At 41.7% G+C, this 25,205-nt stretch overlaps 1 protein-coding gene across 2 annotated transcripts in view; it reads right to left on the minus strand.

Moving 5' to 3' along the window:
* Positions 1–25,205, minus strand: part of LOC108704433 (zinc finger SWIM domain-containing protein 6) — an 87,369-nt gene that overhangs the window by 31,624 nt on the left and 30,540 nt on the right. For both annotated transcript variants that reach the window (XM_041580561.1, XM_018240991.2), the window contains one exon: positions 15,578–15,934. In XM_041580561.1, coding sequence (XP_041436495.1) covers positions 15,578–15,934 — 357 coding nt within the window. The remainder of the gene's footprint in view (positions 1–15,577; positions 15,935–25,205) is intronic.

Raw genomic sequence — 25,205 nt, forward strand, 5'->3', positions numbered from 1 at the left:
CCCCATACACGGGCCGATAAAAGCTGCCGACAGACCGAGTCGGCATCTTATTGGCCTGTGCCTGGGGCCATCCGACGGGCGTCCCCGATCAATATCTGTCCGAAAGTCGGCCAGATGCCAATAGGGCAGGGTAAAAAATCCCGTTGGATCGCGGCTGCATCTGTTTGCTCCATTCTGATCCGATCGTTGGGCCCACCTTTAGCCAAAGACTATACCTGTAAGGACTCGCTTGTTTGTCCACTAAACCAAACAAACTGCTCTCCAGCTTTTGCGGGCACACGTGTGGTTGATTTCATCTGGCTGGTTCAAAATTTGGGCCATGGTTCAATAATCAGGCTTTGTTTCTGGGCTGCATAGATATGGCTGTGTTCTTTAAAGTGGAGATCCTCCCTAACCTTATTAAACTGTGAGACACAAATGTAGATGGAGTTGGGGGGAACTACACAAGTATGAAAAACAATTTTGCCGAGGATTGCCCAGTTGTGCCTGCAGGAGGCACTTATTGGCAGTGCACACGTGCCGTTATGCTTCCAAAAATTGCCTCCAAACCAGCAATGAACAAGAACAAAAGGAGGTGGTGGTCATTATGTTGCTCGCAAGCCAGTGGTAGGGGATCACAGATTTAAAACAAAATCAAAGATAAATAGGATTTCAAGCAATTAAAATATAAAGCACTGCACTGGTAAAACTCGTGTGTGTCTCAGAAACAGGAATATAGTTTATATAAATAGGCTGCTGTGTAGCCATGGGGCAGCCATTCCAGTTGAAAAAGGACTAAATGACACAGGCTAAATGGAAGGTAGCAGTTAAGCTCTGTAAAATACATTGGATTTAGATTTCTGTGCAAGAACTAAACCCATTGTGTTCTATAAAGCGTATCTGCTATGTAATTTACAACACTGGGTGGGGTCCTAGGATTGATGTCAACCAGGGAACAACCTGCAAGCTTGTATGTTCTCCCCGTGTTTACATCAGTTTCCTCCAAACACTTTGATTCATCCCACATACAGCTTGGACTCCTGATAAAGCAGCCCATTGTATGTGTGAATGTGATTGGGACATTAGACTGCAAGCTCCACTGGGACAATGTATAATCTCTTTAGAAAGCTGTAGAACATGTCAGGAGCTATATAAAGGATAATAAATAATCACCCATTTCTTCAGGAGCGGGAGTAAAAGTCACATATGACCGGCCTTATGTTGGGTACCTGGGTCCCAGAAAAACTGGATTTAAACACAAACTATCTGAGAAGCATTTATTTGAATGTATTTCCACTAGGGATGCACCGAATCCACTATTTTGGATTCGGCGAACCCCCGAATCCTTAATGAAAGATTCGGCCGAATACCGAACCGAAGCCTAATTTGCATATGCTAATTAGGGGTGGGAAGGGGAAAACATGTTTTACTTCCTTGTCACGTGATTTCCCTCCCCTAATTTGAATATGCAAACTAGGATTCGGATTCGGTTTGGCCGGGCAGAAGGATTCGGCCGAATCCGAATCCAGCTGAAAAAGGCCGAATCCTGGCCGAATCCCGAACCGAATACTGGATTCGGTGCATCCCTAATTTCCACCAGTGTTCTGTTTCAGGCGGAAGTAATTACACACTAGAAAGCACACTCTAGAAGAAAGAGTAAGTATTATCGAAGGCTCTGTTTAGAGTTATAGACTGGGTGATAGTGATGAGCAGATCAGCCAAAAATAGATGTCACAGTTTACACCCAGCACTTGAAGCAGAGCAAGCTGTCAGGTAATCGTCATAACCCACAAATAAACAACCCAGTGTGTGAGGTCGGAGGGGTGGGCTCAAAAGCTTAATGGCTAAGATATGCCATCCTGCACTGGAGTCTAGATCCCCCCACCAGCCCTAACCCACAAAGTAATTACATTGCAACAGGCCCGGACTGATAATCTGTCCGGTTCGGGCAAATGCCCTAGGGGCTGCTCTGCGCTCTGCCGTGTGTTTAAGTGGGCCGCCCGCTGTCTAATTAGATGCGGTGCGGCACTTCACTTGTTGGCTATTAATCACAGCCACCAGAGTTGCGTACCTGCCCTGAACTAGAACGCGCAGTCCACCGACCTGCAGTCTGCATCTTCTAATCCTCCTGTCATCTCTCTGCTCTTTCTCCGGTTCCTCCCCCACACTCTGGCATGCACGCTGACTCTAGCAGCCTCCTCCCACCTCCACTGCTATCATAAACAGTCCAAAGGGAGCCGACGCATCGCGTTGCCACATAACAACACTCACCGAGCTGGCCTGGTCCTGCGCTGCACATACACGTCATGAGCCAAGAGCCATCAGGGAATCACCGACCACACCGCAATGAGTCTGTCGCACACAGTGAGTGACCGGCTTCCACATTCGCCACCAAGTCCAAGCTAGCTGAACCAGGCACCCTCATGCACACCTTCTCTAACCTCTTCCTGGGCTATCATCTTTCTCTCAAAAAATCTTTATGTCTATTTCTCTCTCTCTCTCTCTCTCTAAGTATGAAGGCAATGTCCCCTGTTAGAAAATGTTTATTGCCACAGCTGACTGGCACTTCTTACAGTGCCCACTCATTTTGGGGCCCACTGTCAGTGACTGCACAAATATTTAAAAAGATGTTTTTTTGGTTTGCCACCCTGTGGTGCCTCTGGCCTGGCCCATCGTCACAATTAAATTCAGGGGGTATGTATATACGAAATAATCTTTGTGCCATCCTGCTATTTCTGTTATGAGCTTTTCCCAGGGCCCACCAAGGGCTTAAAACAGCCCTGCTGCTATGTGTATTGTAACATTAGAGCAGAGGGGGGCAGGACTGCAGCAACTTTCAATTTGTGGGTGAGGACACCTGTGTGACGTCACCACACGCAGGTTTATTTACAAACAAAGTGCAGAGCTGGAAGCTGGAGAGAGGTATTTTTTTAGGGCAAAGCAGAGCTGGTGCTTAAAGTGGACCTGTGGATTGGAGAGTGGGTCAGCAGTGCCTCAACAGTCTGAAGATGGAAACAGCAGTATGTAAGTACTGCTGTTTTTATTATTTTGAGTGCCCTTTTGAAGGCTGAGAATTTGTACTTAACTACCTTAATTAAAAAATACACTACAGTGTACCATATAAAGGCACAAGGCTGCAGGCTGAGTTATACAGGGAACTCTGAGTATCACTCATGTATTATAAGGGATAATGTACCCCCTACTGATAAGGATATTAGAAGTCACTAGAAGTTTTACATTTTCACTTTTGTGTTACAGGCCCTTTAAATTGTTCAGTATAAAAATAAAAACTCGGAAAACATATAGGCTGTGCAAAATAAAAAATGTTTTTAATATAGTTAGTTAGCAAAAAATTTAATTTATAAAGGCTGGAGTGACTGGACATTTAACATAACAGAACACTACTTTCTGCTTTTCAGCTCTATTGGAAGTAACCAATCAGTGACTTGAGGGGGGCACAGTTATGTCCCACTGACTATCTCAGAGTTAGAGAGCTGAAAAGCAGTAAGTAGTGTTCTGTTCTGTTATGTTAGACATCCAGTCACTCCAGCCTTTATACATTACATTTTTGGCTAACTATATAAGAATTTTTTTTTTTTTGCACAGGCTATGTATTTGCCCAGTTTTTATGTTTATACTGAACTGTTCCTTTAAAGGGGAAGGAAACCTAGTCGGCGCAAACCCCCCACCCCCCATCCCGTTTGTTGCCCACCCTCCCCCCCGGCCTACCCGTCCCGCTGGACAAATGCCCCTAACTTGTTACTTACCCTTCTGTGCAGGTCCAGTCCAGGGAGTTCACAGACGACATCTTCTTCCATGCGATCTTCTTCCTGCTTTGAACGGCGTTTTGGCGCATGCGCAGTAGGAGCATTTCGCCGGTACGGATCTACTGCGCATGCGCCAAAAGTCACGAAGCATGCGCAGTAGATTGTACCGGCAAAATGCTCCTACTGCGCATGCGCTGTTCACAGCAGGAAGAAGATCGCGTGGAAGAAGATGTCGTCTGTGAACTCCCTGGACTGGACCTGCGCAGAAGGGTAAGTAACAAGTTAGGGGCATTTGCCCAGCGGGACGGGTAGGCCAGGGGGAGGAGGGAGGGTGGGCAACAAACGGGAGGGGGGGTGGGGGCTTTTGCGCCGACTAGGTTTCCTTCCCCTTTAAGCGAGAGGCTGCATAGCAACATAGCCTAAAATTTCAGTTGAATAAGTCTGCAAAAGAGATTTCTCTCAATGGTGTGTTTTACCACTGGGTGTCTTAATTCATAGCATGCCCTTGTTTCATACTAGGAACCTTTCCAAGAAATGCTTCACAAACCTTTGTTGAATATAAATCCAGTCAATTTGGAATTTACCCTAAGAAGTGAAGCGTGGAATTAGTACTAAAGCCAAATTGATATTTAATGAAAAATTAAAAAATATACACTGTAGCAGCCCAAGAATATAAGCTGGTTATCAGAGCAGGTCATAGTCATCTTTCCTACATCCAGTAAAGTAGATTGGAAGCTCAGCAATTCCCCATAAAAAAGTTAAGCATGAAGTGTACTTAGTTCAACGATCCCCAAAAAGTGGCTCTCGTGTTACTCACCAACCCCTTGGATATTGCTCTCAGTGGCCTCAAAGAAGGTTTTTTTTTTAGAGGCAAGTTTTGGTTGAATAAAAAGCAAGTATACTGCCAAACAAAGCCTGTAGGCTGCCAGTCTACATAGGGGCTAACAAATAGTCAATCACACACAAATTGGTCTAAATGAGGAAGCCAATAGGCTTGTATACATTGTGAAAACTGCACAGATTGATTTAGTTTCCTGTACAATCCATGGTCAGCACATTGATTTGCAAGTGTCAAAATCACTAAAAAAAAAAATTAAAGTGTCTCCTATATTGACCACCATGCTTTTAGTCCATGTCCTCAAACAACCTGACTCAACGAGTCAACTTTCACTGTCAGATGAAAGACGGATCTTAAGGAATAACTCACACTCTTTATTCTTACTCCCTTAACATTTCTCTTTGAACTATTCAAAACAACTTTGATGTTTCTTTCTCCCTTTGTACTGTTAATACTATCTCTATCCAATTTGACTCTTTGCACCCCAAGGTCTACTTTTTTGCAGCTCATGTCTTATTTCCCCATGCGTATGTCCTATACAACGGCAAATCTTTAGTAACAATAACAATACTACATTAAGGGCTATTCCACACGGGGAGATAGCGACGCGTTTGCGGCGACAAAGCGCCGCAACAGTCGCCGCGACCGGCGCAGGCGACAGTTTTGTATGGGCGCCTATGTAAAAACGCCTGTGCTAACCACACGAGGCGATGCGCTTTTCAACAGTCGCCTGAAAATGCCTCGCCAGGCTTTTTCAGGCGACTGTTGAAAAGCGCATCGCCTCGTGTGGTTAGCACAGGCGTTTTTACATAGGCGCCCATACAAAACTGTCGCCTGCGCCGGTCGCGGCGACTGTCGCGGCGCTTTGTCGCCGCAAACGCGTCGCTATCTCCCCGTGTGGACTAGCCCTAAAGGAGAAGGAAAAGCATCGTACACAATGTCCCTTTTAAATACATAAACCAGCAGTGAACCTTAAAGGGATACTGTCATGGGAAAAAAAATTTTTTTTCAAAATGAATCAGTTAATAGTGCTGCTCCAGCAGAATTCTGCACTGAAATACATTTCTCAAAAGAGCAAACAGATTTTTTAATATTCAATTTTGAAATCTGACATGGGGCTAGACATATTGTCAATTTCCCAGCTGGCCCAAGTCATGTGACTTGTGCTCTGATAAACTTCAATCACTCTTTACTGCTGTACTGCAAGTAAAGGTGGCCATACACGGGCCGATAAAAGCTGCCGACAGACCAAGTCGGCAGCTTATTGGCCCGTGTATGGGGGCCCCCGACGGGCTTCCCCGATCGAGATCTGGCCGAAAGTCGGCCAGATCTCGATCGGATGGGGTTAAAAATCCCGTCGGATCGCGGCCGCATCTGTTCGTTGATGCGGTCCCGCGATCCGACCGCCCGTTTGGCGAACGCTAGGATCCGATCGTTGGGCCCTAGGGCCCACGATCGGATCAGCCCGATATTGCCCACCTCAAGGTGGGCATATCGGAGGGAGATCCGCTCGTTTGGCGACATCGCCAAACGAGCGGATCTATCCGTGTATGGCCACCTTTAGAGTGATATCACCCCCCTCCCTTTTCCCCCCAGCAGCCAAACAAAAGAACAATGGGAAGGTAACCAGATAACAGCTCCCTAACACAAGATAACAGCTGCCTGGTAGATCTAAGAACAACACTCGATAGTAAAAACCCATGTCTCACTGAGACACATTCAGTTACATTGAGAAGGAAAAACAGCAGCCTGCCAGAAAGAATTTCTCCTAAAGTGCAGGCACAAGTCACATGACCAGGGGCAGCTGGGAAATTGACAAAATGTCTAGCCCCCCATGTCAGATTTCAAAATTGAATTTAAAAAAATCTGTTTGCTCTTTTGAGAAATGGATTTCAGTGCATAATTCTGCTGGAGTAGCACTATTAACTGATTCATTTTGAAAAAAATTTTTTTTCCGATGACAGTATCTCTTTAAAGGAGAAGAAAAGGCATCGTACACTTGGGGGTGCCAAATGTTAGGCACCCCTAAGTGATTGTACTGACTTACTTGAACCCCAGGCCGGTGTTCCTATCAGCAAAAAACTGCACCGGTCCGAGGTTATACCAGTGAGCACCACGAGGCGATCCTCTTCTGGCATCTTCTTTCTTCAAATTTCCTGAGGCAAACGCATGCGCAGTTTAACAAAATAGCCGGCTTTTTAGTTAAAGTTTGCTTTTCGTTCTACTGCGCATGCGCAACCACGCGAAGAAAAGAGGAAGATGGAAGAGGATCGCTCCCTGGTGCTCACTGGTATAACCCCGGGCCGATGCGCCTATCAGCAGAAAACTACAGCGCCCCGGGGTTTCAGGTAAGTCAATACAATCACTTGGGGGTGCCTAACATTTGGCACCCACAAGTGTCCTTCTCCTTTAAGGTTCACTGCTGGTTTGTTATGTATTTAAAAGGGACATTGTAGTTCTCAACATTATTGCAACAGGGCTTGTGCTGACCATAATAATAATAATAATAATAATAATAATAATAACAACAATTTTAACCCTTTAAGTGCCAGCAGAATTTCACATTTTGGTTACGCGAAATGCCAGCCGTTTTTGAAACATTTGTGCTCTCTCACTTTAGTGGCATTTTCTGAGGGGAAACCTATAGTTTACCTAGGAAAACTATACATTGTTTTTTTCGGGAGAAACTGAGCTTTCTAAATCTGCCTGAGTTGTCATGTATTTCCACCTCTGCAAAAAGATTTATAGCTCTAAATACAAAAAAAAAATGAAAAAATCCTATTTTTCACAATATATGCATTTATACCAGAAAAATATTTCATTTTACGCATGAAAATCCAACTGATTTGGAAAGCCTCGTGTTTCACGAACGTGCCAATACCAGATATGTGTAGTTTTAGCCAGATTTAGGACATCTGTACAGCAAAAACTCCCGGCAGTATATTACCGAATTTTGAAAGCAGAAGGCAGAAAACGGCATACTTTAGATTCCAAGGCCACAAAATCCGGAAACTGTAGGTTTACCCCAGAAAACCATATATTTTTAGAAAGTACACATTCTGCGGATTCCAAAATGGGTAACTATGTCTCTCTACTCCTAACTACCAAACATCAAAGCTTGTCTGAACGTAGCGGTTTTTATAAAAATGTATCAAAATTTTGAAAAATCACTTCAAAGGTTTTATTTTGCTGCTCCGCATATCACACACTATATTAGATACCAAGAAAAAGCACCCTGAATATGATTGCCAGGGGTCCACTGAACAGTTTGATCCCCATTGTGCATAGGTTTACCAAAGTATCTGGCATTTAGAGACCCCAATATGAAGTTAGCACATCCAAATTGTCCAGGACTTTACTTCAGCTACTGAAAAATTAACACATTGACTGCATTTTTTGTGGGGTAAAAACACAGAAAAATAGGTTTACCCCCCAAAACCATATATTTTTGGAAAGGACACATTCTACCGAATCTAAAATGGGTACCCATGCCTTTCTGCTCCAAACTACTGAGTCGCAAGGCTTTCCCAAAATTGACGGTTTTGGTGAAATATCTGAAAATTGCCTCAAACCTTCAACTTCCCAGCACCATATCACCCATGTATCATTAGGTACCAAGAAAAAGCACCCTAAATATGATTGCCAGGGGTCCTCCAAACAGTTTGGTGCCCATTGTTCATAGGTTTACAAAAGTATCTGGCATTTAGAGGCCCCAAAATGAAGTTAGCACATACAAATAGTCCTGTGGGTAACTTCAGCTAATGAAAAATCAACACATTGACTGCATTTTTTATGGGGTAAAAACACAGAAAAATAGGTTTACTCCCAAAACCATATATTTTTGGAAAGGACACATTCTACCGAATCTAAAATGGGTACCCATGCCTTTCTGCTCCAAACTACTGAGTCGCAAGGCTTTCCCAAAATTGTCGGTTTTGGTGAAATATCTGAAAATTACCTCAAACCTTCAACTTACCAGCACCATATCACCCATGTATCATTAGGTACCAAGAAAAAGCACCCTAAATATGATTGCCAGGGGTCCTCCAAACAGTTTGGTGCCCATTGTTCATAGGTTTACAAAAGTAGCTGGCATTTAGAGGCCCCAAAATGAAGTTAGCACATACAAATAGTCCTGTGGGTAACTTCAGCTAATGAAAAATCAACACATTGACTGCATTTTTTATGGGGTAAAAACACAGAAAAATATGTTTACCCCCCAAAACCATATATTTTTGGAAAGGACACATTCTACCGAATCTAAAATGGGTACCCATGCCTTTCTGCTCCAAACTACTGAGTCGCAAGGCTTTCCCAAAATTGTCGGTTTTGGTGAAATATCTGAAAATTACCTCAAACCTTCAACTTACCAGCACCATATCACCCATGTATCATTAGGTACCAAGAAAAAGCACCCTAAATATGATTGCCAGGGGTCCTCCAAACAGTTTGGTGCCCATTGTTCATAGGTTTACAAAAGTAGCTGGCATTTAGAGGCCCCAAAATGAAGTTAGCACATACAAATAGTCCTGTGGGTAACTTCAGCTAATGAAAAATCAACACATTGACTGCATTTTTTATGGGGTAAAAACACAGAAAAATAGGTTTACCCCCCAAAACCATATATTTTTGGAAAGGACACATTCTAACGAATCTAAAATGGGTACCCATGCCTTTCTGCTCCAAACTACTGAGTCGCAAGGCTTTCCCAAAATTGTCGGTTTTGGTGAAATATCTGAAAATTGCCTCAAACCTTCAACTTCCCAGCACCATATCACCCATGTATCATTAGGTACCAAGAAAAAGCACCCTAAATATGATTGCCAGGGGTCCTCCAAACAGTTTGGTGCCCATTGTTCATAGGTTTACCAAAGTATATGGCATTTAGAGGCCCCAAAATGAAGTTAGCACATACAAATAGTCCTGTGGGTAACTTCAGCTAATGAAAAATCAACACATTGACTGCATTTTTTGTGGGGTAAAAAAAGGAGTAAAACAGGAAGTGCTGTCATTGTAAACCGGAAGTGACGTCATCGGAAGTAGACGTGACCAGAAGAAAGGAGTGAATATCGATATTGAGAAGACCCGTGGCCCGACCCGCAACCCGCAAACCCGCAGAACCGCTGACCCGCGGGTATACCCGCACCTGGAACTTCTAAACGCAACCCGCAGGGAACCGCAGGTTTTTGCTGGTAACCCGCGGGTACCCGACCCGCTGCAGGACTCTATTGCCAGGGTTCCTCCAAACAGTTTGGTGCCCATTGTTCATAGTTTTACCAAAGTATCTGGCATTTAGAGGCCCCAAAATGAAGTTAGCTCATACAAATAGTCCTGTGGGTAACTTCAGCTAATGAAAAATCAACACATTGACTGCATTTTTTGTGGGGTAAAAACACAGAAATATTGGTTTACCCCCCAAAACCATATATTTTTGGAAAGGACACATTCTACCGAATCTAAAATGGGTACCCATGCCTTTCTGCTCCAAACTACTGAGTCGCAAGGCTTTCCCAAAAATGGCAGTTTTGGTGAAATACCTGAAAATTGCCTCAAAGCTTAAACTTTCCAGCATTGTATCGTCCATGTATCATTACCAGCATAAAGCATCCTAAATATGAATGCCGGGGGTCTACTTAACAGTTTGATACCCAATAAACCAAGATTTACCACACTATGTGGCATACAGAGACCCCCAAATCCACATAGGGGATATGAATTTTCACGTATGACACTCTGGCTACTACAACATAAGCACCCAATGAGAGCCCCTAACAATATGGAGACCCTAGAAAACCATATATTTTCCGAAAGTACACAGTCTGACAAATCTAAAGCATGTAAAGACATCTTTCTACTGCAAACTATCAAACCGCAAAGCAATGCTAAACATAACGCTTTTTATGAAATTTCTGAAAATAGTCACAAAGCAAGCATTTTACCCCATTATATACCCCACATTTTGCAACGTACCAGCAAAAGTCATCGTAAATATGAACGCCAGGGCTGTACTGAACAGTTTGATGCCTGATATGAAAAGATTTACCAAACTAGGTGGCATACAGAGACGCCCAAATGAAAATAGTACAAATGAATTTTCACATATGACACTCTGACTGCTACAATACAAGCACCTGGTATGTGCATTATGCACCATAAGACCCCCTAACAGTATGGAGACCCTAGAAAACTATATAGTTTCTGAAAGTACACATTCAGGCGAATCTAAAGCAAGTAATTACATCTTTCTACTGCAAACTACCAAACCACAAAGCTATGCTAAACATAAGGCTTTTTTTTAACTTTCTGAAAATAGTCACAAAGCTTGCATTTTACCCCATTATATACCCCACATTTTGTAACGTACCAACAAAAGTCATCCTAAATATGAACGCCAGGGGTGTACTGAACAGTTTGATGCCTGATATGAAAAGATTTACCAAACTAGGTGGCATACAGAGACGCCCAAATGAAAATAGTACATATGAATTTTCACATATGACACTCTGACTGCTACAATACAAGCACCTGGTATGTGCATTATGCACCATAAGACCCCCTAACAGTATGAAGACCCTAGAAACCCATATATTTTCCAAAAGTACACATTCAGACGGATCTAAAGCAAGTAATTACATCTTTCTACTGCAAACTACCAAACCGCAAAGCAATCCTAAACAGAACGCTTTTTAAGAAATTTCTGCAAATAGTCACAAAGCAAGCATTTTACCCCATTATATACCCCACATTTTGCAACGTACCAGCAAAGTCATCCTAAATATGAACGCCAGGGGTGTACTGAACAGTTTGATGCCTGATATGAAAAGATTTACCAAACTAGGTGGCATACAGAGACGCCCAAATGAAAATAGTACATATGAATTTTCACGTATGACACACTGACTGCTACAATACAAGCACCTGGTATGTGCATTATGCACCATAAGACCCCCTAACAGTATGAAGACCCTAGAAACCCATATATTTTCCGAAAGTACACATTCAGACGAATCTAAAGCAGGTAATTGCATCTTTCTACTGCAAACTACCAAACCGCAAAGCAATGCTAAACATAACAGTTTTTATGGAATTTCTGAAAATAGTCACAAAGCAAGCATTTTACCCCATTATATACCCCACATTTTGTAACGTACCAGCAAAAGTCATCCTAAATATGAACGCCAGGGCTGTACTGAACAGTTTGATGCCTGGTATGAAAAGATTTACCAAACTATTTTGCACACAGAGACCTCCAAATGGTTATATAGCAGACAAAATTTTCATGGTCAAAATGAAGTAACAAAGAACAAAGCGAAATGGTATAAAATCACTAAAATCCAACAAAACCGCAAAAATCAATGCTTTTTTTTCCCGCCTACTGTAATCAGCAGTCAGAATCAATGGTTGAATATTTTAGCATGGCCAAATAAGTTTTACAGACAGAAACAGGGGAACAACACCATCGCACAGCTGAAAATGTAATAAAATGGCTAAACATGCAATAAAATGGCTAAAAATGCACAAAAATCACCAGAATTGCAGTATAATCACCAAAATAACATACAAAAGGTATTGCGCAGTGCAATTAGCGAATACGCTATTCACAATGGCAATAAAACAGTTTTTTCAGGCAAAAAAAAACAGACGATGCGATAAAAACAAAAAAACAAAGACACAACATAGTGTAAGTGTGTATGTGTGTGTACAACTGACCAATTGCATGTTGTGTGCGTGTGCAAGCGTGTGGGGGTGCTGTGAATGTGTGTGACCCCCCTGATCCCCCAAAAATGTATGTGATTGTGTGTAAGTGTGAATGTAAGTGTGTAATGGGAAAATAAGTGTGTGTTTGTGTGTGTTTGTGTGTGTGGATGGGCACTAACCTGGGTGTAGTAGGGTCCAGATCGTCCAGGAGAGCTGCAGGCAGAGCTGGCACCGTCCTCTTCTGATGATCCGGTAAAAGGGGCGGAGCTTAGCGGCCAGGAAGTGCAGGCAGCAGCATAGCACGTCGAATTTTCACGTATGACACACTGACTGCTACAATACAAGCACCTGGTATGTGCATTATGCACCATAAGACCCCCTAACAGTATGAAGACCCTAGAAACCCATATATTTTCCGAAAGTACACATTCAGACGAATCTAAAGCAGGTAATTGCATCTTTCTACTGCAAACTACCAAACCGCAAAGCAATGCTAAACATAACAGTTTTTATGGAATTTCTGAAAATAGTCACAAAGCAAGCATTTTACCCCATTATATACCCCACATTTTGTAACGTACCAGCAAAAGTCATCCTAAATATGAACGCCAGGGCTGTACTGAACAGTTTGATGCCTGGTATGAAAAGATTTACCAAACTATTTTGCACACAGAGACCTCCAAATGGTTATATAGCAGACAAAATTTTCATGGTCAAAATGAAGTAACAAAGAACAAAGCGAAATGGTATAAAATCACTAAAATCCAACAAAACCGCAAAAATCAATGCTTTTTTTTTTCCGCCTACTGTAATCAGCAGTCAGAATCAATGGTTGAATATTTTAGCATGGCCAAATAAGTTTTACAGACAGAAACAGGGGAACAACACCATCGCACAGCTGAAAATGTAATAAAATGGCTAAAAATGCACAAAAATCACCAGAATTGCAGTATAATCACCAAAATAACATACAAAAGGTATTGCGCAGTGCAATTAGCGAATACGCTATTCACAATGGCAATAAAACAGTTTTTTCAGGCAAAAAAAAACAGACGATGCGATAAAAACAAAAAAACAAAGACACAACATAGTGTAAGTGTGTATGTGTGTGTACAACTGACCAATTGCATGTTGTGTGCGTGTGCAAGCGTGTGGGGGTGCTGTGAATGTGTGTGACCCCCCTGATCCCCCAAAAATGTATGTGATTGTGTGTAAGTGTGAATGTAAGTGTGTAATGGGAAAATAAGTGTGTGTTTGTGTGTGTGGATGGGCACTAACCTGGGTGTAGTAGGGTCCAGATCGTCCAGGAGAGCTGCAGGCAGAGCTGGCACCGTCCTCTTCTGATGATCCGGTAAAAGGGGCGGAGCTTAGCGGCCAGGAAGTGCAGGCAGCAGCATAGCACGTCCATTGCACGTACTGCTGCTGCCTTTGGGGCCCCTGGGCTATAGAGCCTCAGGGGCCACTCATTCCCTGCCTAGGCTTGTTGCCTGGGGAATGAGTCTGAACAGAGCGAGCAGCTTTACAAGCCGCTCCTCTGTTCACAGAGTGCAGGCAGCAGCAGAGCACGTAGATTTCACGTGCCTGCTGCTGCCTAGGGGCCCCTGGGCGATCGCAACCCAGGGGCCCCTTGTTCTTCACCTAGGCTCGTTGCCTAGGGGCTGGGGAACCGGAGGATAGCACTTAGAACGGAGCGAGTGACTTTACAAGTCGCTCCTCCGTTCTGAAAGTGCAGGCAGCAGCAGGGCACATATATTGCACGTGCCTGCTGCTGCCTTGGGGCCCCTGGGCGATCGCGCCTCAGGGGCCACTCGTTCCCAGCCCCTGCTCGTTGCCTGGGGCTGGGGAACGAAAAGAACGGAGCAAGCGGCTTGAAAAGCCGCTCCTCCGTTCCCTAACCCTGAAATGCTGCAGAACGTAGAATCTACGTTCTGTGGCATTTCAAGTGTCATTCCCACAGAACGTAGATTCTACGTGGGGTGGCACTTAAGGCTAAGGCCACACTAGGCGATAGCGCCGCGATTTGACTCGCGGCGACTTTTCGCCGCGACTTTTAAGCCGCAATCGCTGGGGAAACTTTTGCGCTGGCGTCTATGGGGAATCGCGAAAAATCGCCAGCGTAAAAACACACGCGGCGATCTTTTTTCTATTGTCGCTCGAAATCGCCTAGCGAGGCAATTTCGAGCGACAGTAGAGAAAAGATCGCCGCGTGTGTTTTTACGCTGGCGATTTTTCGCGAAAAATCGCCAGCGTAAAAACACACGCGGCGATCTTTTTTCTATTGTCGCTCGAAATCGCCTAGCGAGGCAATTTCGAGCGACAGTAGAGAAAAGATCGCCGCGTGTGTTTTTACGCTGGCGATTTTTCGCGATTCCCCATAGACGCCAGCGCAAAAGTTTCCCCAGCGATTGCGGCTTAAAAGTCGCGGCGAAAAGTCGCCGCGAGTCAAATCGCGGCGCTATCGCCTAGTGTGGCCTTAGCCTAAAGGGTTAATAACTATGTTTTTTGTTATTTCTGAAAAAATTCAAAGCTTCTAATCTGAGCCTGAAATCACACTCCACTGCCTATTCATAGGAGCACAATCAAAACAAACAACCAGAGAAGACTTTTGCATAAACAATCCGCTTTGTTCCCCAGCTGCAGGCTGTTAGGCATTACGATAAGAGGTAGGTCTTATACAGAGGGCACCTTAGTGGACTTGTTTTGGTTGCACACTATGAACAGGGAGTTCAATGCGACTTTCAGATTTATTGCAAAAAATAAAAAAAAATGTTTATTTAAACCACTGTAAGCAGAACTATTTGTTAAAATGTCCTGGCACAGGTAGCTATCGCAAAGGCAAAACGTATGTTCAGCACAAGCACCATTCATTGAATGTTTTATGAAATAATATTATATTTTACCCCTGTTAAGGGGCTAGCATACACACTTGGTATAACATTCTAGATTCTAAGCACTTCCTCCACATCAAGGGATCTGGTTCTCACTGCTATAGCCTCCAGCATGCCCAAGATTTTGATACACCTCTTTCTCCACAATAGGCATGAAAACTTGGAAATTACTTTTCTTGAAATTATTTCAGAAATTACAAATGTGTTTCAGTATTCCCCTCAGAAACCAGTCCTTATGTTGGAGGAGTTTTTTTGAGTTACAGTCTAGGGTTGCCAAGTTGGTGCTAACGGCGCAGAGACCAGCAAAACATTTAAAACAAGCAACAATTTAAAAAATGACCAACTGCAAAATGCATAAGAAACCCCAAGGAATCCCCCCGGTCACCGCAACATGAAACGCCACTCACCGTGAACTTGATTGATTTCGGAGTTCTGCGACAGAATCTCGTCTGCTAATTTCTGAGCCGTTGGCAAAACCTCGGTGTGGTGAACTGTGATCAAATACTGTACAAATTTCTGCAGCTGGTCTCTGTTCATTTGAAAGAGGGTCTCTGAAATAGGAAGATGCAGTTTGACCTGATCAGGCTTGCGGATGCGGTATAAGGAGAGCGCCACAACATGGGCGCAATAAAAGATGTCCTTGTTTCCACAGCTGCAGGTCACTGAGGTAATCTTGCAACGATCAAAACTGATTGCTACATTGCAAACGGATCCGGGCTCCGACTGCACTGCGGGCTCTGTCACTGTGCCGCTCAAGTGAAAACCTGACAGAGAAGACACAAAGGGAAAAAAATTAGCTAAAAAACCAAGACAAACATTTAGTGAGAGTGAAAACGGCTCCATAATTGAGAAGGTAAAGCCATTTCTTCCAGATTAAAAGAATAATTAATGCATAATTATGCTTGCAATGGTTTTGAAGTGATTTGTAAATACAATCACAAGCAGCATTTGCTTGCGCCTTTCTGGCCCGTGGTTATAACTGTTAAAAGAAAAGTAACACTAAAAAAATGGAAGTGTTTCACTGTACTGTTGTGCTGCACTGGTGCAGTGTATTTGCTTCAGAAACACTACTATAGTTTATATAAACAAGCTGCTGTGTAGCCAAAGCGGAAAGGCAAAGGATACACAGTAGATAACAGATAACCTCTGCAATATACAATGGGATTCTTCAGAGCTTATCTTGTTATCTACTGTGTATCCTGTGCTTGAATGGCTGCCCCCATGGCTACACATCAGCTTGTTTATATAAACTATGGTTGTGTTTCCGAAGCAAACACACCAGTTTTACCAGTGCAGGGCAACAGTACATTATATTTCTTTAAAACACTCACTCGTTTCTGTTCCTTTAAAAATAATGTAGCAGAAGTCTGCACTCTTCTAGGACTAGCAGCTGGCTCCTACTATATTGTTTCAGCAGTTAGAATCGGAGAACATAAACAGCCAGATATTGCTTTAAATAGTAACACCACTAAAAGTGCTTAATGTATATTGGACAAAAATATAACATGGGTGGAGATCCACTTTAGGCTACTTCAGTTGATACTTTTTTAGTTGAAACACAACTTCTGACTACCATGGCTAAACCATCCTTCCCATAAGCAGCAATAAAACAGTGGCACCAAGTAGGACTTGGCATAAAATTATGCCATTTGCTGTGTGGCCCAGTAACATCTAGTTACACCACTGCTTATATAGGAAAAACACCATAAATGATTTTTTAGTAGCAGTAAGCAATGTGCTCCACATTAAAGTGGACCTGTCACCTACACATAAAAATCTGTATAATGAATGTCCTTTGCAAATTAAACATGGAACCCAAATTGTATTTTTTTTATTAAGCATCCATAGCTGTTATAAAGGTGTTTAAATATCTGAGCTGTCAATCAAATATTACCTGACCCGCCTCTAGGCCTCAATTACTTTCACTTTCCATTCAGCACTTTCTAGATGTCACTGCTCTCCCCACATTCCCCCTCCCTCCTCACACTCTATAATTGTGTAGGGCAATGTGTATGGGCATTGGGTCCACCATTTGGGCGCATTACCCAAGATTTTGGGGTAATAACAGTGTCCACAAAATGGCTCCTGCCTGCTTGCTGTGATTGTGTAATTCCAAGACTGAAGGAAAGAAAATTTAAATAATAAATGTAGTGTAAGCAAGTCTTCATTTGCTCAATTAACATTATAAAAAATTTGGATTTTTTTCTTAGCGTGACAGGTCCCCTTTAATGAAAAATACTCCTTATGGAAATACCAACGTCCCATGCATTAATACCATATTATTAATACATATTTATAAAGAGCCTACATATTACAGAGCCGTAAACAATATATGGGTGTACACATCAAACATTTAAATATTTACTGAGACAAGAGGAAAAGAGGGCTCTGCTTAACAGAGCTTACACTCTTAAAAGGGAAAACATGAGACACAAGGTGTAACACATTGGTTGGAAGCTGGGGCACTCTAGTATATAATCTGGACACCATAATAAAGAGAAATAATATAATAATACCAGCATATAAGTAATTAATTGACAAAGTAATCAATAACATTCAAAATAAATGGGGTTGGAATAACTGTAAAGATAGCTATATTGCACGCCTTGGCCTAAAACATCACTGGACAGAAATTAACTATAATACAAGAAATAGTTATGAAAATAATTTACAGTTGACATCTGTTTGGACTTCCTAGAAATAAAGTGACATGTGGGAGATGGTTAACTGCTTGGCAAAGCCAAGTCAACCCTGTACCACTTTTATCATAGCACAGTGTCACTGGGTATTGTTTTAGTAGTGGCATTGGACATGGTACCCTCCCAAAAATAATCACTATTCCCACTTCAATAAAAAACACAAATATTTAGATGAATAATCATAAATAATCCTTGCCCCCGTGTCAATGAAAATTTACAAAATAATAAAAGTTAATGTACATAGGGCAGTTACCATTCTATTCTGCTTGCCTATGTAAAATTTATAGTTGCCATCATGCTATATATTAAACACAATCACTTTCATCTGTTTAAAGTGAGTTTTTTTTCTCAACAGAAAAGAGGCAACAGATAAGTGTCACAACTTAAATGTATAAATACATTTTAAATTTTAAAGTTTTATCCAACTATACAGCTTTTCTTCTCTCACCCATAATTATTTATTGTTGTCTATGCAGATTGCTCTAAATATTTGATATTTCCCTTAAGGGTCAGGCCACACAGGGCGTTTTGAGGAGATTTGGTCGCCTGGCGACTAATCGCCTCGTTTTTGCGGCGACCAATCTCCCCAAACGCCTTCCCTGAATCTGCGCAGGCTAAAAATTAAAAACCGCCAGCGCTAATCAAACGCCGATTCGTTCCTCGTGAGGCAACTTCGGAAAACAAACCGCCGCGTGTGATTAGCGCCGGCATTTTTTTTTTTTTCATTTTAGACAGCGCAGATTCAGGGAAGGCGTTTGGGGAGATTGGTTGTCGTAAAAACGAGGCAATTAGTCGCCAGCGACCAAAGCTCCCCAAAATGCCCTGTGTGGACTTACCCAAAGTCAATACAGCTTTAATCAAGCCATTTTGAATTAGGTTGCAAGCTCTACAGGGCAGTATGCTCCTTGCCATTTTAATGCTTACCACTTCAGGCAATGCTTGGTTCCACATTTTCCCATGATTATCAAAGTCAAACCTCCGCGAGTAATGTAAATTTACTTGTGCGACAACGTTAGCAAAGGGCTATGCATTTTTGGGGAGATGTCTACAGTTTTTAATGCAGGTGACAAATCTCATTTGTCATTGCTCTTATCTTAACCTTGTTCCAATATAATAAAAGTAACGTAAAGCATAGTTTAAATGTACAGCACTATGTGTACAAACTCTAAATGCAAACGTTTGCTTCAGAAAACTAAAACACAAAACCCATATTAAAGTCAAAGGGCATAAACGGCTATCCAATGACAAACTAGCTAGGGTCCTTGCTGACTCGAAACATGTTGTGTATTATGGAATAAAAGTTTTGCAGCACAGTACTGCGGATGCTTTGTGGCCTCCTTCATTTGGACAACAATATTAAACCTCATGGATGTGCATCTTATTTAAACATAGTGATCTATTAGAAACAATTCAAAAGCAAACTGAACTGACCACATCGTTTGTGATGTTTTCTATTTAAGGTGGAAACCCAGTTCTCTTGTTGGAAAGGTCACGCAGCATAACAGAGACACGGGTATAAAAGTTCAAACCTTAATAGGAGGCGAGATGTGATATTTTCCACTTATCAGAAGGTTGGAGGGGGCTATTACCACCCTCTTTTTCCTTTCTTTGGCCCTAAACACAGTGGGGCTCATTTATCAACACTGGGCAAATTTGCCCATGGGCAGTTACCTATAGCAAACAATCAGTGATTAGCTTTTTGATGCCAGCTGCAAGTAGGACAATGAATGCAGCAATCTGATTGGTTGCCATGGATTACTGCCCATGGGCAAATTTGCCCAGTGTTGATAAATGATCCCCACTTGTGTTAATGTTACTTGACAACCTTCTAAACATTACTTTGCATCTTCTTGAAAATGCAGACTCCCTGGGACAGGACCACACCAATGCAGTCCTTATGAAGTAGGATTTTGACTTTTTACATTTGCCAATGGATATCTAGAGGCTTTACAGCTCTCTGTTTGGAGGCCCTATACACTGGGCAATAAGCTGCCAACTCAGTTTGGAGGTGCTGAGTTAGCAGCCTTTATTTGGCCATGTATGGGGGCTTTAAAATAAGATCATTTGGTGCCTTGTTGCGGTCACACTTAGCCAATCCTTGTGCTCTCAGGTAGAGCCTGTTGTGTATTTGCATTTATGCACACAAGTGGGAGCACTTATTTTACTTGTCTCTGCAGGATTAAGCATTTGGCTGGCTATAAATATTTATTAAATTCCAAATACTGTTTTGGAGAAGTTCCTTTTGGAGATACACAGAGTAAAAAAAAAAAAAGTATTCTGATTTTTTACAGCTGTAAGCCAAGAAAATAAAAACGGCAAAATTCTTAAAGGCAACCAATCTTTTAAGCGCGACTTAAGGTGTTGCAGCTATATAAACCATTAAGTAGCCATAAGTAGCCACCCCCAATCCTAATCATCCTATCACATCTTCCTCTTTCTGCCCTTGGTAACAGAAGGCATATTTTGGAATTCAGCCCGTCAGTTCATGTCCACATAGCTAATATGTATTCACCCCAAATATCACCTTAACGGACATTCAGTCTGGGCTCTCAGGTGTATCTAGTAGAGCAAACCCTCAATGGCTTTCAGGCTCCCCCGGGGAGGCGCATGGTCATTAAATTATGCAATATAACCCATTAAGATTTTTCTTTTTAAAAATTCTATGATTTATTGATTTTTTAAGTATTACAAGCAAAAGAGTTGCTGACCATATGACATTGAAAATGGGGTCATACATAGAGCAAAATATTAAGTATTCCAGTATTTGTCATATCACTGAGTCTATAGTATATTAAATGGATAGTTCCCATAACTAATCTAGTAGTGTAATAATGATATTAGTTCCAAGGGCAAACAAACTGTAAAAAAAAAAAAAAGAAAAATTAGGAAAATGTATTTTGACTCAAGTATTTTTTTTAAAGTGAGGGTGTGGGATACTCCAAACCTGTAATTTATCAAAGAAGTGTGTGTGTGTGTGTGTGTGTGTCCATCCATGCCAATATTAGTTATAAAAATACAGTCACTTGTAGTTAAGTTTTCGTATATGGAAGGAGACTTCTGGATCTCGCTAAAGTTTCCCAGGCAGCCAAATTTGTGAGCATAGCAAATTGTTGGTTATGCAACAATTTGGTCTTCCAGTAAATGAAGGATACAGGATAAACAAAATTCAATTATAGACCCTTATAAAGAAAAAAACCCTAAGAGGCCGAGCATAGGACCAGCAAATATGTGTGTTTTTTTTTTAAATAAAATGGTATACAGTATACTGGCCATAAAACCAAGGAACACAGTCAATATCAAACGTTGGCTGAATAGTAAAGCGTGAATTGCAGGCATTGGATGCCGAGCAGCGGGGCATACTCTATGTATGATTTAGCAGTTAAGGAAAGCAGCGCAGCTGTAAACTAGTTTACATTACTTGGGGGGTGTGAGGGAATAAAACACTTTTTTTAATGTAAGAAAGGAAAAAGGTACTGAGTGTTTCTTTATGAGCGGCTCTGGCCAGCCCAATGTCCCAAAGTGTAAATCAAAAGCATGCTTGAAATAACAAAACGTAACATTCAGAAGCAACTGGAAGGGAAAAGATGCACAAGAGACCTTCCAGGGAGAGGAAGGAACAGGCCATGAAAATGATCTACTCCCAGCCGCATCCACAGATTTTAAACCTTTACTCTCCAGTCCATGTACAACAAAATCATGTCCCTCATCATTCATCCAGATAGAGACATTATGACATAACAGCACTATATTGCATACATTAGTCTCACTCTGGGGTATTGCAGATGTACGATGGAATTGGATGAGTTCAGTAGAGCATTTTTAGCCCTGCAGGTTAATGCACACCACACCGATCATTATAGTCAGAATATAAAACAGAATTTTAATGTAAAATCAACACAGGCGTATAATCTGCAACATTGGCAGCTTTAAAGGCCTGCGTATGGCCAGCTTAATACAATAGTCGCAAAGGTTGAATGTGCTGATGGGGTTAAGCCATTAAAGTGCTCCAAACATATTGAAAACAACTGAATGTGTTTCTATTTATTCATGTTAACCACCTACATCAGTGTTTGTCTCAATCCTATTCACAGAACACCGCAAACATTCACCAGGTAAAATAAATATTAGATAAATGGGGACGGCTGTTCTGCTATGCAACTTTGAATACAGGTATGGGACAGGTTATCCAGAATGCTCAGAACCTGGGATTTTCATTTTAAGGCATTTTTCCATAATTTGGATCTCCATATCTTAAAGGGATACTGTAACGGAAAAAAAAAGTTTTCAAAATGAATCAGTTAATAGTGCTGCTCCAGCAGAATTTTGCACTGAAATCCATTTCCATTTCAGAGCAAACAGATTTTTTTATATTCAATTTGGAAATCTGACATGGGGCTAGACATATTGTCAATTTCCCAGCTGCCTCAAGTCATGTGACTTGGGCTCTGATAAACTTCAATCACTCTTTACTGCTGTACTGCAAGTTGGAGTGATATCACCCCCCTCCCTCCCCCCCCAGCAGCCAAACAAAAGCACAATGGGAAGGTAACCAGATAACAGCTTCCTAACACAAGATAACAGCTGCCTGGTAGATCTAAGAACAACACTCAATAGTAAAAACCCACGTCCCATTGAGACACATTCAGTTACATTGAGAAGGAAAAACAGCAGCCTGCCAGAAAGCATCTTTCCTAAAGTGAAGGCACAAGTCACATGACCAGGGGCAGCTGGGAAATTGACAATATGTCTATCCCCATGTCAGATTTCAAAATTGAATATAAAAAAAATCTGTTTGCTCTTTTGAGAAATGGATTTCAGTGCAGAATTCTGATGGAGTAGCACTATTAACTGATGCATTTTGAAAAAACTATGTTTTCCGATGACAGGATCCCTTTAAGTCTAAGAAAAAAAAATCAAATATGAATAGGATTGTTTTGCCTCCAGTAAGGATTAATTAGATCTTAGTTGGGATCAAGTACAGGGTACTGTTTCATTATTGCAGGGAAATACTTTATACAAATTTGAATTATACGATTATAATGGAATGTATGGGAGATGGTCATTCCGTAATATTCAAGAACGCTGTTGCTTATAGACTGCACAATGAATATCAGATGAACATGGACTGACGGATTCATAATGCCCAGGGTGCATAAACTACTAAGCGGCCCAGATTCTTCCAGATCCATTCTAGCCCCGATTACATTACAGCTGAACAAGCAAGCAAAGAGCACTGCATAATGTTGCCCATTATGCAGCGACATTAAATATACATAGTGGGAAGGTAGCAGATGCTTTTGTTGGGAATTGACATGTAGAGATGCAGCCTCTCTCAGCAGGGCTCTGTTCAGTCTGCTACGCCTTCGCATGTAATGAATAGCTAATTTAATTCAGACGGCCCATGAGAGACTGAGCGAGAGGCTGTGGAAGCTCATGAAGGGAGCAATCCGGCAAATACAAAAAGCAGCAGGATGCAAAGTGATGAGATTCCTAATAGGGAAGCATATCCACACACTTGGGGGGGGGGGGGATCAGAGTTTACAAAGCTGCTCTTCTGTGGGTCTAAATCCAACTAGCACGGTTTGTATAGGGCAGAGTACAGCTTCAGGTTTGCACTGGTCCAGTAACCAACAGCAACCAATTAGCAGTTCACTTTTACGGTTGTAAGAATGCTTCTTGATTCATACAGCACCGAGATATTCCATAGCAATTTACAGAGATTATACATTATTCACACAAGTCCCTGTCCCATTGGAGCGTAAACTCCAAGGTCCCTGTCATACTCCATGCTCACTTTGGTCAATTGTATCAGGACCAAGATTTGGAGTGTGGGATCAAACAGCAGTACCTGAAGGAAACCAGCATGGAGAGGGAACAAACAACCTGCCATGGCTACAATCAAACATAGAATAGAGTTCAAACAATTCAAACAGAAATTCAATAGATAATATCCCAAGCTAGACAAATGCCACGTTGGTTGTTTGTTAAGGTGGCCATAAATGAGCAGATATGGCTGAATTGTCAGCAGTAGAATTGTTAACTGAACTGGAAGTACAAAGATGTTCATGCCTGTACATAGATACTTTTTTTACTCAGAATGCTTGGGACCTGTGCTCTTCACAGATAACCGAACTTGGTTATATGCATTTAATAAAAAAAAAAAATCACGTCAACTCATTAAAAACTGGCAACGCTTCATAACTTTACTGCATTTAATTTAGACGTGCAATGAGTATGTATTTAGGCTAACCTTTATTGTGGGACAGAGGGTTTTTGCCTCAGTCGGTCAAAGAAAGGACTAAGTGATACAACGGAAAAATCTATGCGCAAGTGAAAAATGTATCATAAAAGAGGGAAATGCAAAAAAAACACTTGTAATTTAATCTTTAATTTATCTAAAGATGGTGGTTCACGGCTAAAAGACTAGACTACAGTGTTTGGTGCAGCTGTGGACCTATTTTATAGAAGAGCCATGAGTCCATACCTGCAGCGTGCCCACAAACATTAATCATGGCAACTGTATTAAGCCTGTGGCTGGCCCTACATGAGTGTTGACTATTGACTAAGAACCAGGGTGAAAAAGGCTTAAGGAGTTTAGTTATCTGCACACGATTCAGTCATTCAGCACTGAAATGCTATTTCTATGGATTTGGTTGCAGAGACACTACCAGTTTGGTTCTTCTGCCATTGGGCCAATGTTCCGTTCTGACAGACCGATATTTTAAGTCGGAATACCAAGCAGCATAACCGCTATTAAATCTACAAGTAAACAAAGATATTTTGCAAAATAACCCAAGCAATTGGAGTCAAAATATCAAATCCCACATTTAAAGTATCTGTCATATCTAGCAGGAAATAAATAGAAGCTTAAAGAATGAAACATATAAAATACAAGACAGTCTGGTTTAAATCGAATCTCAGGGGGTGGTATAAATACCATTAACTTGGCACAAAGCAGAGGAAACCGTTTTAAAAAGGTGTTCATGTATTTGCATTAACACCAAATGGTTTTACAATAAAGCTGCTGGTAGCATTGCACATGGAAGAATAAAGATCTTTTAAGATGCAAATCAATGTAATTTAATCAACAGTTTACTTGTAAAAGGTTACGGCGCAGAACAAAATCTTTATTAAGAGGCTTTCACTCCAGCAGATTTGCATACAAAAGGGAAGAGTGCAAATACCTTTAACGTTGTGCATCCATTCTATTCCCACCACTGGAAACCCATTGCATAGCACAGATCCTCAGGTCTGAGGTACAGTCCAGCTCCAAATCTATTAAATATGCAACAATTCTAGTACTTCAAACCTTTGGTACTCCAACTGTTAACCCAAT

This window comes from Xenopus laevis, chromosome 1S (assembly GCF_017654675.1).
Source record: "Xenopus laevis strain J_2021 chromosome 1S, Xenopus_laevis_v10.1, whole genome shotgun sequence".
Classification (NCBI taxonomy): Eukaryota; Metazoa; Chordata; class Amphibia; order Anura; family Pipidae; genus Xenopus; species Xenopus laevis.